We start from the raw sequence: 17598 nt of genomic DNA, 5'->3' as shown, positions 1-17598 counted from the left end.
GGAGAGGCACTAAACATGTTTACTTTTAAACTCTCGAGAACAGGGGTAGAGTCTGTGTGCCAGGACTTAACACACTTTTTCTATAAAGAGCCAGATGGTGACTATGTCCAGTTTGTGGCTTATGGAGTCCCTGCCTCAACTACTTAACTGCTGTTGCAGCCTAAGAGTGGCCGTGGACAGTATATAAATGAATGAGCCTCGTTATGTTCAAATACTTCTTTACGAATAGATTTGTACTGTGTACAATTTTCACATGTCATGAAATATTTTTTTTTCAATGATTTACAAATATAAAATTCATCTTTAGTTCACTTGTACAAAAATAAGTGGTGGACTGTGATATGCTGCCCTGTGGCCAATGATACTCTCACTGTTGAGAAGAGCACACAGCTGTGCACAAGCAGCTGCTTAATCAGTGCTTCTCTAGCTCAGGGCGCAGCCACACTCACCAGTCATTTAGCCTGCTAGGCAGAATGTGGAATCCTGGGTCAGCCCCTACCCTGATGCTTTCCAGCTGTGACCTTGGGCTGGTCACATGATAAAGAATTTCAGGCTGCTTTTTTGTAAGATAGTGATAAGAATTCTGTTTCTGCCTCCTTTATGGGGCTGGTTGAAACCTCAAATGAGATCAGGCTCTATAGCACTCTCTGAACATGAAGGCATTATAGAAATGTCAAAGCGTATAAGCATTTTCAAACAGTCTTATTCCAAAATTCCTCTGTTGCCTCTGTTTACAAAATTGTGTACATGCTAAGTCGCTTCAGTCGTGTCCAACTCTTTGCGACTCCATGGACTGCAGCCTGCCAGGCTCCTCTGTCCATGGAATTCTCCAGGCAAGAATACTGGAGTGGGTTGCCATTCCCTCCTCCAGAGGATCTTCCCTACCTAGGGATCAAAAACAAGTCTTCTGCACTGCAGGCGGATTCTTTACCATCTGAACCATCAGGGAAGCCTGATGAATCAAAAAGTACAGCAACATTCTAACTGACCTTCACTAAGCTTTCTGGTAAAGGCTCTTCTATTCCTGGCCGAGCCCTGAGGGTCTGCAGATGAATAAGATCCAGGCTCTGCCCTGGAGGTGGAAAAGATTAAGAGAATTCAGATGTGATGTGGCACCTTTATGACAAAAGAGGAAGAGGATGAGCAAAAGTGGGAGAGATTTGCCCCACTGGGGTGGGTATGGGGCTGTGAAATAGTCAGAGAACGCCTCCCCTGAAAATGCCAGCAGAGCAGGTCGTGTGGGGAGGGTCCTTGAGGGAATGGCTTGCAACTTGTGATGACATGGAACCGCCTGGAGAAGTGGGGGAGCTTAACTTCGAGGAGCCCAGCATGGCTGAGGAACCATTAGTAAAGGAGGCTGGAGAGAGGTGGGGAGAGGAAGGCAGATCACTCCATGCCATGCTCGAGAGTTTGGACTTTTTTCCCGTAAAGGAAGGGAAACCATTGAATGGTTTAATCAGGGCAATAATATAATCAGCCCTGAACTCTGCAAAAGTCATTCTGGGGGCACATATTGGGGAGGAAACATTTGGGTTGGGTGCAGTAGTGGAGACCAGGAGACCAGTTAGAGAAGCTTTGTAATAATGCACATGCATGAAGAGGAGCTGGACTATAGGACGACACTGTCAGGAGGAGGAATAAAGATGCTTTTACAGTCTGTGTATGTGTTAGAAGACTTTTTGAAAGTGGAATAATATTAAATACACTGGAGAAACATGATACTTAGAGATACTGCATCCTTTTGTAAATAAAGAAAGTGAAAGTGAAGTCGCTCAGTCGTGTCTGACTCTTTGTGACCCCATGGACTGTAGCTTACCAAGCTCCTCTGTCCATGGGATTTTCCAGGCAATAGTACTGGAGTGGATTGCCATTTCCTTCTCCAGAGGATCTTCCCAACCCAGGGATGGAACCCAGGTCTCCCGCATTGTAGACAGATGTTTTACCGTAAAGAGAAAGGTATATACACGTGTGCGTGCGCACGCACACACACACACACACACACACACACATGCATGAATTATCAGACTCAAATTTCTTAAGTTTAGGTGTTTGCTTTCAGGTTTTTTTCAGGTTAGAGAAAGTATACAATTGATCATTAACGAAGTACAGGGCTTAAAATTTCTGAGTAATCCATGTTACAGTCTTGATATCTAAATAGAATAATTGACAGACTTTTCACAAAATAAGTATTCACAAATAGAAGAATGTCAGCCTCTACTGAGATTTTGATAACCTCTTGCTTAGAACTTGGTTTCTCTGTAGAATGCATCGTGATTTATGTTTTTGTTTCAGAAACAGGTCCAAGTATTAAGGAACCGATTCCAATTACTCCACGTAAGTCTTTATGCAACTGTTTTGAAATAAAGCCTCCTGGGCTTTTATAAGAATGAGTTGGTTATGGAGCATTTGCCAGACCCTGAGTTTTGATAAGGAGACTTCTGCTCTCATTCTCCCTTACCCCTTTTTTCTCGTACTTTCTCTTCCCCTTCCTGTATTCTCCTTTCTTTTTTCCTCTCTACTGTTGCCATTTTTAAATATGCAACCAATGTTGACCCATTGGTATGCATCACCTTAATGGAATGTAGTAGCTTCTTAATTTTGGAGAAATTCATCATTTACCTTTAGTGGCTGTGATCTGAAAGACTTAACATATAGCTATGGGAGTGGTTTGCTTTTTGTATCATCAACTGTATCTTCCTGCTCAGAGAGGCAGTGCTGAAGGAACTAGTTGCTATACCATTAAGGCAGTCACTAGTCCAAGGGGTGTTGAGAACACTTGGAAGACAGAGAGAGACCAACTGCTACAAAATGATACGTTGAAAATTATCTGCTTATACAGAAGAAAACTCTGACCCAGAAGCGTTTCAGTGACTTCCCCACAGTTATAATTGGCACTGAGGCAGGACTAGAGCCTGGGCTTTCTGGCTGTGCACCCAGAACTCATCTAGATAATGTTGCCTGTGGGGAGAAGCTTTACTTTTTTTTCCTCCTTAAGACATTCCAGATTTAGTCTCCATGGCTAATTCCATCACGTATACATAGGAATTAGCCTGGAGAGTTTCTTTATGCTAAATACTTTATAAACCGTTCCATTAAGAATATTTATTTTAACAATATCATGGAACAGTATTATGAATCCAGAAAGAGACGCAGATGGACACATTCTCCTATACTCCCCTAGTCTGATTCTTGTAAATGACACCTCTGTCTTTAGAACTTTGGTGTATTTTCACTCAAAACTTTTTATCATGCCCTACTTTTCATCTGTAGGCATGAAAAGACATCTTTTAATATCTGTCCTACAGACTAAATTAAATTAGGTTAGGTTGATGGCTTGGTTTGTCCTAACCTTCATAATGTCCTTCCCAGTTCTTATTCCTCCTAGGGGATCCCCAGCCCCTTTGCAAACTCCTTTTGTTTACCTCCTGCCTTCAGAAGATAAGATAGTGCTGTCCCGTTTTTAGAAGTTGAATGAACACTAAGGGGCACATGGCTAGAGGAGTAGGAACCAGAACTTGGGAATTTGGATCTTTTGAATCTTCTCCACAATGTCATACTTTTCCTGAGCCCTTTTGAGTGCTGGGGCTGCTCCAGGTCATATTTATCTACACAGGTACCTTACACTGAAGTGAGTTGAAAGGCAAAGTGATTAAATTTACATAGAGATCAGCTGGAGTCACTTCTGACTGGAGAGGAGCATAGAAACAGTACTGAAGTAACGGAGAGATCCTGTACTTTATTTTTATTTTTTTTTTAAGAGAAACTTTAGAAATTTTATTCCGCTGAAAACCTCTCTCTCTTAGAAACTGATCTTTACTTTTTATAAATGACTCAAAGAAGGTAATTCTCTTAAACGAAAGGAAATGTTCTGTATCTATGGCCTGGAATTAATTTCAAATGTAAAAATCTTTGCCAAATTGATTCTATTTATATGTTTTGCTGACCATAAAATTGACATCACTCCCCGCTGAGGAGTATTTCTAGTCCCCTCAGAAAGGTCAGGTTGGAAAAGTGTTAAAAAGTAGGTTGTGTTAAATGACACAATAGGTAATTATTGAGATGGAGGGTTGAAATGTGAGATCAGTGAAAGTTATGTTCTACGTTTTCTCCTTCTCACCATTTTCCTTCCTGTTATCTTTCATGTTTTAAATGTTCGTGGAAGTATGTTTGTAAAGTGTTTGGCTTGTGGTTTCTGTGTAGTGTCTCATTGTATTTTGTGAAGGGTCTCAATGTTTAATGAATAAGAAGCCAGATTTTGATCATGGAAGTTTACCTTATTTTCCCAAGTGTCTTGAGCTTTGACTTTCAAGCCCCTTTACTGTTCAAATAGTATATCCTCAGACTGAGGCAATGACCAACAGGCCTAAAGTTTTACAGAGTTGACAAATCTGACTTTTTAGTAAGTTTGATGCTCAAAGTAAATTGCAAACTGAAAGTATCTTGGAAATCTGAGAATTTCATTTTTCTTTTGAGAAAATATTTGCAAGTTACAAATATAGTGTATTTTGTTAGAATCCACTTTTTATCCTCAGAGTTTGTTAGTTGGTTCTCAGCCTTTCTGATGATACTTGTGAAACAAATATAAAATTGTAGCATGTGATGCTGATTCACTCAAAGTATGCATTGGTTTCTTATCATTATAGAGATTTTCCATGGTCTGGACACCCTAACCGTGATGGGCATTGCGTTCGCAGCATTTGTGATTGGAGCACTGCTGACGGGGGCCTTGTGGTACATCTATTCTCACACAGGTGAGTGTGACTGTTGCCTGGCAGTTGGTGCACATCCTGTGTGCCTCGCACACTAAAGGCATTTGGTGTTTCTCTGCACGGATGAATGGATGAAATAATGAATGTAAGAGAGAGAAAGTTCATTCCCACCATTTTCACATTTACGTATTTGGCATGAACTGGGTTTTGCAAAACTATAATTTGTTTTAAGCAGTTGTAGAAAAGGAGTGTTTAAACTACGTTAATTGTATTTGAGATGTTGCTGAAATTTAGCTTCTAATAAAACTATTTTGTGGTTAGGACTTAGTTAAAGAAAGTTAATGTAGACAAACTGGAAATATAAACCATTCACCCAAAGTTGAGAACTTCAGAATAGACATATAAATGGACAGGAAGTAAGCGAGGAAGCCAAGATTTTATTACCACATCTGCTAAGATGCTGAGCACTGTCCACCAGAGGCCCTAATCAATGGCTTAAACCAGAATTTCTCAACCTTTTTTAAACCCATACTATCTCTTCTTGGATAAACACTGAATTCTCTTTTCTTTTCTTGAAAGTTATTTAAAATTTTAAAGTTTTTTTCATGAATTGTAAATAGAAATAGTCAAAAAAAGCAGTTTGTTTTCGAGTTACGTTCTTCCACCCCTAAAAATTATCATGTGCCTTCCTTCCTGCCCTTTACCCTCCAGTCCCAAGGTAGAAACATTCTGGTCTGAACAGAAAGAAAACTTGTTCTGACCCCAAGACACAATGCAAGCCAGGCTTGGGGTGTCTGTAGTGCAAGAGGAAGGAACAAATGGATTGCTGTTTCATAACTTCTTTCTTAGGTTCCTTGTAAATATGGGAAGGAAAGATGCATTTGAGACATGTCTAGCAAGCTAGTTGGTATTGTCTGTTTTCATATGCTTATTTACACTGTGAACCTGGATAAGGTGCTGAATTGATCAGTCAGATAGTGGCAGGCACAGACTTTCTGTGAGTTTCATTTATTTTCCATTGAACCAGTGCAGGCCATGATCTTTGGCCTTACCCTTGGGCTGTCTAACTGGCCAAGCTGAAGCAATGACTGCTTTCAAGGAAAGAGAAGTATGGAAGGGTGTTTTGAGAAGTCATATCTTAATCCTCATCAAAATCTTCCCTTCAAATACTGCATTCTCTGAGTTATTTTAAATTATGGCAGAAGGAGCAGAATGAACCCTAAGGTGCCAAGCATAGGAAAGTCACACAGTCCAAAGCAAATTTTAGGAGTTTAACAATAAGGCTCTAAGTCCTTAGATTTTGTTTCTAATCACCAACCTTTTGAGTGAAGCCAGTTACTCTTAAACAGTGTGGGTTAAATGCGATTATTTTTAAAGAGTGAATACTGCTGTCATGGTCCATGGTTGGTAGAATCTGCAGATGCAGAAGAATTTGGGATGCAGAAGGCAGACTATCAGTTATATGCAGATTAAGCCCCACATTGTCCAAGGGTCGACTGTCTGTTTCATGTGAGCGAAAGGAAATAAGTCTGTTAAGTATTAGACTGAGGATATATGGACATCTGTGAATCCATTTAGGAATGTTGTTCTTCATGAACAGCTTACACAAGCACGGGAAGGGACAGTGTTTAGCAGAGGAGCCTCTTTGAGTGAATAATTCTGTTACAGGAGTACTACCACATCCAAATCTCAGACTCACAGTTCTTTGCAGCTTTCCCCATTCTCCTGCATGGCTGTAAAGTTCTAGAGTTCTTGGCAGCTTATGCTGTATATATTAGGAATGAACTTGAAAGTACTCCAAGAAGACTCTGTAGCCCTGAAGATTTCTACAAGGTAGTCACCCACAGATGCTTACCACATACCTGCTGATCATGACTGGCCTTGGTAATAGAGCTACACTCCCAAACTCTGAAATCTGATCTCAGGCCAGGAGGGCCAGGAAGCCAGCTCAAAGCAAAAAAGGGCAACCAAATGGTGTCACTGTGGGAACAAACCCCACTGAATTCCCTCTGATAACCCCGAACTCTTGTCCACAGATACACTGACAAACCTGGGAGAGAGCAAAACCTGGCTTTATGACATGCATTGCTGCTCATTAAATTCTGAGATGTGTTGTTATAAGTAGATTTAAAAACAAAAACCCAAAGCCCTTCCTGTGATGGTTTCCAGCAAAATAAATTAGGCTCATTTGGAAGCTGAAAGGCTTTATAGACACTTGGACTTTAAACTCTAGTCATTTGGATTCTAAACCTGTTAGCATCACAGCTTGAAATGACTTTTTATTAAAAGCTGTAGCCTCTGGTTCACTTTAAAGACCACTCCTAAGGAATACCAGCAAGATGCAAGAAAGAAAGACTTACTGCAGGACCAAGTGGTAGTTTCCTATTGAGAACCCTCTCCGTTTATTACCTGGATCAGCCAGCAGCAAATTGAGATGAAAAGATCATAATGCGGTGGCCAGTGGAAAGAGGTGTCTATACGAACACTGACTCAGTCCATTCAATTTCCGCAATAACCTAAGCTGTGGAACTCAGACCTTATATGGTATATTTGGGGGTTCAGGCAACATCTGCCTCTGTAGCTAAAATAGTCCTCAGTTTAGATATTTCCCTTTGTGCTTTCCACTCTGTCTGCAGCACAGAGCACAGAACCAAGCCTTAGGTTTGAACTGTGGAGATCTACTTACATACATGGAATGCATGTTAGTCAAAAAAATCTGCTTCCCTGCTTTTATCATATGACAGCTTTCGGTATGATAATGGATACTTCCAAAAGCTATATTCACTGTTTGGAAAACCCCATTCCTAAAACTTACATTCTCCACTAAGATAGTGCAGAGAGGTGGGGCAGTGAGGGTAGAAATGGTCCTGGAATGGAGTCACAGAATCTTCATGCTCCTGGGAACCTAACAAGGTCAGTGTCCCTAAACTGACTCATGAAGGTCCCAGAAGTTCTGTGCAATATTATGTTTTGTTTTGTTTTTTGAGGAGAGGAGCAAAAGCATTTATTCAGTAAACTTTTTAGCTTTATCACAACATGTACATGGTTTAAAGGCTGAAATCATCCTCCAAATAGAATTATACTGGTAATACGACTTAGCAACTAAACCATCACCATGAATTCATCTGTTGACTCTTCCAGTTGTCTCAATCTCCTTTTACACATTCACGTTCAAACATCAGGTATTCGACTGACTCATTTTCCTCAATACTTTTGAGTTGTAGATGTCCTGTGTCATGGATCCTGTGTCTTCCTCCTCCTGCGTTTAAAGGGAACATAAGAGAGAAATGTTTTTCACATGTGTGAAAATATCATTTGCATGTCTGAAAATATCCTCATTTTATATAAGCACTAACAGATAGTTTGCCATGGTATAGAATTTTAGACTTCAAGTGTTTTTTTCTTCAGAATTTTGAAAGCACACCTCACTGACTTTTAGCTCTGAAATTGCTTTTGGGAAATTCAAAGTCATTCAGATTTCTAATATGTTTTTTTTCCTTTCTGGAAGAAACTTTACAATGATAGTGCTTGATGTAGGTGTATTTTCATTCATTATGCTGGGCATTAATTGAGGCCTTTCAGTCTAGAAACTATGTCCTTTGTTGTTGAGATTTTTTTAGATTTATTTTTTCTTGCCCATGTTTTTTTCTGTTCTCTGTTTCTAGAAATCTTATTTGAAAGTTGAACTTCTTGAATTGTGCTGTAATTCTCCTTTTCTGTTTTCCATATTTTTCCTTTCTTTTCTAGGAGATTTCTTTATTTTTATCTTTCAGTTTCTTATTGCATTTTTAATATTGCCTTCAAGTTTGTTAATTCCAAGAAGTTTTTCCCATGAATTAAAGAAACATGTCCTACTCTTGTCTTATGGGTACAATATCTTATCTCTCTAAGAATATTAATATAGAATTATTTAAGAATAGGGAAGTTCTGAGCTTGTGGGTGGAACATATTGATTTTGAACTTTACTTAGGGTGGTCTAGCTGGGCCTTTTACTGAGAAACTCCTGATATCACATCTTTGGATCTTTCCTCTTGAGTTCATCATGTTTTCTGTGAAACAGGTTTTCCTATTTCCTTCTTGGAGGTTATAGATCAGGCTGTCAACATTCTGGGGGTCACAACATTCAACATGTAGGCCTTAATTTTGTTCTCCTCTGTCATTGTGTTTCTCTTCCCTCTTGTGCTGGTGTTGGTCATTCCCAGAACCCTAGTTTCATTCTCTTCAGAGAGTAAACTTCTGTTTAACAGGCTTCTGTTCAATAAATCTTAGTTGAATACACTGTGTATTCTTAAAGCAGAAGTCAAGCACATACCCAGGTCCGCCTGAATCATGTCTTTTAATTAGGAGTGTCTCTGGAAGCTTCAGATATTTCTAGAAGTCTGAAGTTTCTCCATGCTTCCAAATGTAATTCAGAAGCAGCAAGATGAGCAAAAGTGTGACTCAAGTTGGAGGCAAGAGGCTAAGTTACAGGGATCAGAAAGATGCAGGTGGAATAGGTGGAAACCCTCGTATGACTGGAAAGAAGGTAGGATCCACTCTCTTCACCCAAGTGCTCAGGTTGAGTTCAAATAAGATGCCCATGGAAAACCAAAGTGCAAGTGTGGAACAGGCTGGTCACATTGCAGTAATACTGAAAGAAAGTGGGAAGCAGAATATTTTGAAAGATTTTGCTTCCTTCCTTGGAACATTTCTCCCTTTCTCCATAACTTACAACAACATCTAATGCACCCCTCCTGTAAAGTTTTGCTTGCACAAGGAAAGTCTTTTAGCTTGAAAAGTGAGGAGGGGCAATTTTTGAAAATGGTGAATAGTGATGGAAAGCTTCTCTAAAGGTTGATCTAATTCACTGTCCTTCAGTTCAGTTCAGTCGCTCAGTCGTGTCCGACTCTTTGCGACCCCATGAATTGCAGCACGCCAGGCCTCCTTGTCCATCACCAACTCCCAGAGTTCACTCAGACTCACGTTTATCGAGTCGGTGATGCCATCCAGCCATCTCATCCTCTGTCATCCCCTTCTCTTCCTGCCCCCAATCCCTCCCAGCATCAGAGACTGTCCTTACTTGAGTCTGTGAAATAGTTACAATTAGGATATCAAGAGATTGAGACAACTGGTACAAAATTGCAACCAACACATAGGCCTAAGAGGGAAATATCTTTGTTTTCTCTGCAGCATCAAGTAATGTTGAGTATGAGTCACCCCCAGGCACACGGTCTTCAATCCAATGCTTAAATATCTCCCAAGAAAGAAATTCCACAAATTCCCACTGTAACTAGCCAATCCTCATAATGAGCAAGTTCCCTTCTGTGTGACCCAAATCTCTATCACTGCCATTTAAACTCATTTCCTCATGTTCTGCCCTCCAGGGAGATAAAGAACACCTGTCTGCTCCTCTCGGTAATAATTCTCTATGGCCAGTATTTGCAAACTATCTGCTTTGGGCTAAATAATCGAGATTCCTCTCACTTTTCTTTAAAATTCTTCTATTCTTGTTTCCCCATAGAGCTTCTCCATGTTATTCACATCTTAAAGTTTCTCCCCTAGGACCTGCCATGCTAAAAAACAGGGATAAGAATCCAGTTGTGAACTGCCGAAAAGTGGCCGGAAATCAGATCTGAACAGCTCCATGTTAAACTGAAGAAAGGAAACAAGTTATCCCTTAAAATATGTTTCTTTCTGTTTCTAAGGGCATCTCTGGCAATATCGAGGCTTAGCCCCAGCCTAATATGTGAGCTGAGTGGGATGAACCCTTGTAACACACCCTTTTCCTGAGGACAACATGTGCCAGATGCGTCTTTTCCCTACTCACTCTCCTTCCCAAGGGTCTCTTCTTTCGTGGTTTGAGATTTTAGGAGCAAAGCATGAAGACTAAGCACATTTCTTTTGATGGCCAAGTTTGAAATCCATGGTCGAGGGGCCTTGCTTGAACTTGCATTCGCTAAGTGGGCCTGCTCTGCATAACCCTGCAGTCCTCACTGCCCATCTTCTCCAGAAGGAGGCTGGTTATATTTGTCACCCAAGGGATATTCTGAAGAAAGTCAGTGCTTCAAGACATCAGAGGTCACTGTGCTAGAGAGCAGAAAACCAAAGGACACATCTCAGAAAACCTAAGGGACTCTGCTGGCTTTTTAAGCAGAAACATCTGCATGTTAAACTTTTGTTTCTCATAGTGAATTTTTCTGTAATGCCACTTGCATCTGACAGTGAGAAAACTTTTCTTGATTTCTGAAAAGGTAAAAGTTTTTTTTTTTTTTAACAACTTGGTTATAATGAGAACTCTCACATCTTACATGTGAAAATAGACCCAGGGCTAGAAGGGATAGTCTAAAGAGGATGTTTTCAACATTTCCAAGCAGATCTCAGACAAAGATTCTCCTTGGCACACTGTTGGCTCAAAGCCAGGGGATTATTTGGTTAAGTTGACTTGTCCACCCTGGTGAAATGGATCCTGCAATCTTGAGTATAGGGGACTTCTTTGTTTTGTTTTGCTTGGGGTTTCATTTTGGACAGTGTTTTGTATCAGCAGCACAAGAGTTTCCAAAACTCTGGAAGTTGAAAGACCTTTTTAATGGGTAATGATTAAAATAAACTGACATGGCAACAAATTATATTTGGCAAATAGACTTCGGAAAGCAAATATTCAGACTTCCTGGGCAGGGCGTAGTACTGGCACTTTTCCTGAATGTGACTAATCGTGCACATGTCGCATTTGGGATGAGACAGACTTGTTCACTGTCAGTAGGACAAGCCAAGGCCTTCTTGCTGATTTAGCCACTATCAGGCCAAACAAACGAAGCCCAGGTGAGCCAAAGTGGGGAGGGTGGTGTGTTGACTTACCTCCTGCTTTTCTGATATATCCTTTATTTAAATGGGGAAGAGGTATTTTTAAACTGTCCTTCACCACAGTCACATTAGTCCTGCTAATTGATAACAATGAGAATGGGTGTGGATCCACATGTGGGTTGGCAGGGGGCTGAATTTTTCAAGTCAATCACGAGTTGTTCCAGTCTCTAGAGGTTTGGGGCTTTTTTTTTTTTTTTTTTTTGATAGACATAAGAATTCAGAATAGCTAACAGATTTAATTTCCTTTTAGAAAGAAAGTTCCCACTCTGGGGAAAGTGGATTTCTGGCAGAAAGTCACTGTCATTGAGGCAAACATCCATGCCTTTAATTAAATGCACACATGAAGGGTAGAGGGCAGCCCTGGAAAGGGTCCAAAATATAGATTGCCCCCCAAAAAGAAGAATGAAAATACACATTACTCTGCCTCTGAGAAATATTGACCCAGAATTCCCTCTCCATCCCTCCAATCCCAGAAGAATAGATAATCAGAGAAAATACAGCATGGGCCAAATATGCAACAAGCATGTGAAGACCCGGAGGTTGAAGCCTAAATGTGTGTCACTGGGTGGTTCCTAAATGGGTGACAGGGAAAGCTGTACCACACAAGCTGCTTCTCTGTTTTGTGGAACTGCTGTTTTGGCAGAGGTTTTTGAGGAGTAAAGGGCTGAGTTCCTGTGCTTGGAGGGCAGAGCCTTTGCTGATGTGTTTTGTTTTAACGAAGAGGCCAGAGGGTTGCTTATCTCCAGCAGAGAGCTGTGTATTTCAGGCCGACAGGAAAGAGGAGGCTCACTCATAAACAGACCTGGCCCTCTGGGGTTTCCCACATTGGAGCGGGGAGACCACTGACCAGAAATTTATGAAGTTTATGCTTTGATTTTTTAAAGAAAATGCTGTGTTTGTCATCGGAGAGTCTTGATTGCTTTTCCCTACCTAGAGCCATTTTTTTGAGGGCTGCTCTCAGGCCAATTTTGTTGAAGAAAAGATAGCTCTAGAGCTCTTTGCTGTGTTAAATGCAAACCATGTGTGTGACCCAAGGTCTCCTTCCTCCCCACAGTCCTGCACACTTGGCGCAAGGAATGGGCTTAGCTAAAATGCAGTGGGGTGTGTGATGAAAAGTAGGGTACTTAATGTGTGAGGAGATACTCAGGCTGCAAACCTCAGGATGGAGGGGGTGTTCCTGGCAACTGCAGTCCCTTGTGCAACAGCTAAACCCCTTCTTCAAAAGGTTTTTCTGAGCACCAGGTCCTCCCACCTCCATTTCTCAGGTGTGGGTCCTGTGCTCGTCACAAAGCACTCTCTGCTACAGCTAGGGCAAAACCTTGGCATCACCACCCCTATTTTGACCAGGTGTATTCAGAAAAAGGCCTCCATATTGCCAAGGTGATCTCATTACAGTTTAAAGGTCTGGTTCTCCAAACCCTCTGATACCTTTATGAGAGGAGATGTTCTCTGAATACAGGTGCTGGTCATTTGGACCACACAGCACAGATGATGGTGGTTTCTTCAAAGGTTGTAGGCACTGAAATCCTGTGCATTCATCCTCAACTATTAGGGGGTCTTTGCCCCTATTAACTGTCTGTCAATCACCTTGAAAACATTCATTTTTCCCTGTGCAAGGGGCTTTAAAAACAAAACAAAACGGCAACAAGCAGAAACAGCATTGTGATGGGAGGCCTTCTGATCTAGCTGCTTCTGCCCATGGTTGAGAAGAGCCCCAGATGAAATGGTCTTTTCAGAAATGCACACATGTAACATGCGTCTGTCCTTTTCTGTACTGACTGCAGGAGAGACAGCAGGAAGGCAGCAAGTGCCCACATCCCCGCCAGCTTCAGAGAACAGCAGCGCAGCCCACAGCATTGGCAGCACGCAGAGCACACCCTGCTCCAGCAGCAGCACGGCCTAGCCTGCCCCGCCCGCCATCGAGGGCAGGCCTGGGGGCCCACACCTGTGTCCAGATTCCAGGCTCAGAAGGCTCAACTGCGGTTCCCTTGTAAAGAGTGAATTTCAGTATAACCGTCACCTGTTGTGTTCACCCCCCACCCAGGGCTGACATAATTGGGCCCCCTGGACTTCTGTAACACACTAGATTCATGTGAGAAAGCTAAGGTGGTGGCCTTCTCCACCAGCCCCTCACAGGCTTAGGGGTTTTCAATGTGAAACACATGCCAGTTTTTTAAATGCTGCTTTGTCCAGGTAAGAACATCCATAAGTTGAAGCCCTGCCTTTTACCCAGATACAAGGAGTTGGTAAAAGGAATAACCAGATAGTAGAGCCAGTGAAGAGATGTGGCCAAAGATTATTTTCTAACCGAACCAAGATGTAAAACAAAAGAAATGCTTCAGGACTTTCTAAGTGTGTTCCTCCATGTCTAATTTGCACCTTCAGGATGCACACTTCTCACCTTGCTGCCATACTTGTGGGACCGCTGTGTCAGCTTGATGGGTGCTGCCCTCGTGGACTGCACCCTGACACACCTCAAGGCAACATTCCTTCTTGTGCCCTGGGCCAAAACCAGTGCTGAATTCCTTATCAGCTTCCTCCTCCCCACGCTCACACACCAACTGCAAAAATGTCTTAACGCAAAGTTTGTATTTCTTTATAAGCATATAGAAATTGAAAATGGCCAGAATCTGGGACTGCAGATTCCTGCTCATTTATGACACTGTGCTCTACTAAATTAATGTGTAAACAGGGGCAAAATTCTCTTCTAAAAGCTGAGGAGGAATTTGCACAGTGATATATATACCAGCGCATGTATATTATATGTCATTTGGCACTTTTGTTTTTTCAGTTGAAGAGAAAATTCACTCCCATTTAGAAAATGTCCTACACCTTCAGAGTTGTTTATTCTTAAATATTTTTGGGAGAATTAGTGATTCCATGCAAAACATGTCAGCCTTTTAAAAAGATTCTTTCGTAAGCACCAAGCTCTTATAAGTTGCAAACGTATGGCAGATTCTTTTGGTTTTCTGTTGGTTATCTGAACAGGGTCACCAATTCTGCCAAGAAAGTGATGAGATTTGGAAAAAGGCACTCATTTGGATGCTTTAGTTTTCTTGCCTTAAATATATCACCAAACTCAAAAAGAATTTGAGGTAAATTTTATTAAAATGGAGTATCAATAATATGCCACTTTGCAGCTAAAATAAGCTCAACTGATACCTCTATGTTAAAACACACACACACACACACACACACACACACACGAAAAAACAATGCCAGAGGAAAGCATCCATGCCAAATCACTTACTACTGAAGATTACTTGATTGCCAGTAAATATTATTGTTTTACCAGAATTCTCCCAAACAACTCAGAACTCTACAAATAGAACAGGCTAGATTCTACATCTAAAATACTCACAAGCAAATCTAAATGCTCTTAAAATAAGGAAGCTGTGCCTGGTTCTCTGTGAATAGAGCCTTAAGTAGGAAATGTTGGTGTTGCCTGAGACTGGAAGGCAGTGTCTACAAGGCAAATAGGTGGAGATTGACAGTCATTGTTACCCCACCATAGAGTCCTGCTCCGATTGATTTCATAGTTATAAACATTCAATCAAGATGATTTTAACCAAAACAGATTGAGGGCTAAGATTTCCAGGCTATCTACACTGATAATTTTGCAGATCTCTACAAATAAAGATAGATTAGAAAAAAAATTTTGCCTTCAGTTAACTATATTTTTAACATAAAGGTATCAGCATGGAGGACTTAGATTACGCTACCTGTGTTTGAAAATAATGCGCTTTGCCTAACCTTCAGCAGAATGTATTGTTTTAGCATATTCTATGTATAAAAAAGTTTAAAGATGTCTTCAAAGAAGACTAGAGTCTTTAAGTCACTTATAGCTATATTTTACTACAAAAATCTGTGTATAAAGATATATTTAAGTGTTTTAGATAAATTTAAGTTACTCCATATGAAATGTTCAATTTCAGTTACTGTGAATTCTTTTGATCAGTTCTTTGCTTTTTAAAAATCCGTATCCATCCTGTTAAAAAGAAAATTAACTATTAAGAGGTATTAAAAGATTCAATTCTTAGATGGACAGGGTTTAAAACCTTTTGTAATATATTCAAATGTATATTTTTGAGAGAGATGCTGCATTGCCAATGATTTTATAAATAATTTAAAATTAATTTACAAATTTATGGATGTAAGCCAAGAGATTTTAAAAGAGAAGTCAACCTTTATGTATTTGGGTCTTACTATCCAGAAGTATTATTCAGATCAAGAAATTCATGTTGATGAAACCTGATCCTGTGTTATTGGAGAGTGAATGTCATTAAGTATTTCTGAAATGTTTCTAAAAAGTGAACATTTAAAAAATACTGTGTTTTCTCCCTAGCTTCCTGTTATAGCATTTCCAATTGCTTCATACTTCACAGTTTTAATGAATACAAAGTATAAGCTCTACTTTATAACACGTCCTGTAAGTTTCTTTAAAACAGTTTTTATATTCCAGTTAAATTTCTCTATCTGAAAACTCTTTTGTTACTGCTGCAGGTTACACCCTTCATCCGCAGAGGCCACTTTGTTCTGTTTGTTATATGCTAAGGCTATTGTTGAAATGCTCTAAATTCCAAGGCAGACTGTCTGTGTAATGCCCTACAGCTTTTCACCATGTGGTGTGTACCAGCCATTACTCTGTATTTGGAAAGTCGATTCCTTCTGTCAAAGCTGTTTCTATAGCATTTTCTAAACAAAACAAAAGATCTTTTCCTTGTCTGTAATGAGATTGTCAACCCGTTTCCTGTGTGTGTTCTGTAGTGGGCGTGGTTGTGAGTGTGTGTGGGGGTGCGCACCTGCGTGCCGGTCTTTTGTACTGTAACTACCTCATGGTTTGAGTGATGGTTGTACTGCTGATTGTGTTAACAGAGCACATTTTGTTGGGTGACTCGTGCGTGTGATTTTTTTTTTCCTGTTTGTTTTAGCTGGGGGTTGTTCATGAAACCAACAGATGTTTTTCTAAAAAGGACTATTATCAGTTTCCAAATACAATACTTCTCTCTTCTGGTTTTTCCTGAATGAGCCTGATTTTGTTGCTGTTTTTCATCTATGAGGGTAAAAAGAGTACCCTGAAAATCCCTGTGGCCAGTTTGAGCACCCCTGTTGTACTCTTTTTCTCTGTTCAATGTGTCAACAAATTTGTGAACATGCTTAGATGTATAGTTTTGATAACCACAGTTTTAAATCCTTTATCTGTGCATAATAAAAAGATATATATCAATTATTAATACGTGTCTTGCTTGGTTATCATTAAATCCTCCCCTCGGGCTGACATAACCCTTGTTCATGGCCTTTCTGCTAAATTTACCATCTGCTGCAACTGTGTTGGGCTTCCCAGGTGGCTCAGTGGGAAAGAGCCCACTTGCCAGTGCAGGAGATGCAAGAGATGCAGGTTTGATCCCTGGATCAGGAAGATCCCCGGAAGGGAGAAATGTCTACTCACTCCAGTACTCTTGCCTGGGAAATCCCATGGACAGAAGAGGCTGGAGGGCTACAGTCCACGGGGTTGCAAGTCGTTGAGGAGGAGGGAGGGGAAGGGCTAAGGCTCACATAGCAGAGGGGAGGGGTGACAGACTGGAGTGGGGCATGGTGGAGCTTCCACTCTTTTCAGAAAAACGTGGCAGGAGACCTGGAAGTGGATGTCAGCCCTGGCTTCCGTCCAAGGGCTTTCTGTCAATCTCCTGGAGGCATGGAAAGAGAAATAATACGTATTTCGAATCTACTATTACCATCCCCTCCAAATTTCCCAGTGCTGCTTCCAGCATCCTCTATCAATATGCCATCACCATCTACCAGCTGCCCATGCCAGAAACCTGGGAATCTCTCTAGACTATTTTTGGCTACCACACCCCCAAATTAATAAATCCAAGCTTATTCTACCTTTGGAATGTCTCTTTCTCCAAACCACTGACTTATTTCTGCTCCTTCTGCTGTTACCCAGCATCCAAAACCCATCATCTTTTAAACTCCCACTCCCTGGCCTGCTCCCCTTTAACCCTCTCTCTCCACCATGCAGCCGAAGGAGTCTTGAGCTGTCTCAAGT

At 40.9% G+C, this 17598-nt stretch overlaps 1 protein-coding gene across 4 annotated transcripts in view; it reads left to right on the top strand.

The window, feature by feature from the left end:
• Window positions 1-16783, top strand: part of TGFBR3 (transforming growth factor beta receptor 3) — a 200048-nt gene extending 183265 nt beyond the window's left edge. For 2 of the 4 annotated variants that reach the window (XM_027972013.2, XM_060411602.1), the window contains 3 exons: window positions 2299-2334; window positions 4644-4751; window positions 13334-16783. In XM_027972013.2, coding sequence (XP_027827814.1) covers window positions 2299-2334; window positions 4644-4751; window positions 13334-13452 — 263 coding nt within the window. In that variant the 3' untranslated portion in view covers window positions 13453-16783. Of the gene's footprint in view, window positions 1-2292; window positions 2335-4643; window positions 4752-13333 lie in introns of all 4 variants that reach the window. The other 2 variants (XM_027972009.2, XM_042250942.1) reach the window with 1 other exon arrangement.
• The last annotated feature ends 815 nt before the right edge of the window (window positions 16784-17598 follow it).

This window comes from Ovis aries, chromosome 1, assembly GCF_016772045.2.
Source record: "Ovis aries strain OAR_USU_Benz2616 breed Rambouillet chromosome 1, ARS-UI_Ramb_v3.0, whole genome shotgun sequence".
NCBI classification, from domain to species: domain Eukaryota; kingdom Metazoa; phylum Chordata; class Mammalia; order Artiodactyla; family Bovidae; genus Ovis; species Ovis aries.
Note: the sequence above shows the minus strand (reverse complement) of the source record. Positions and strands in the feature narration are given on the sequence as shown.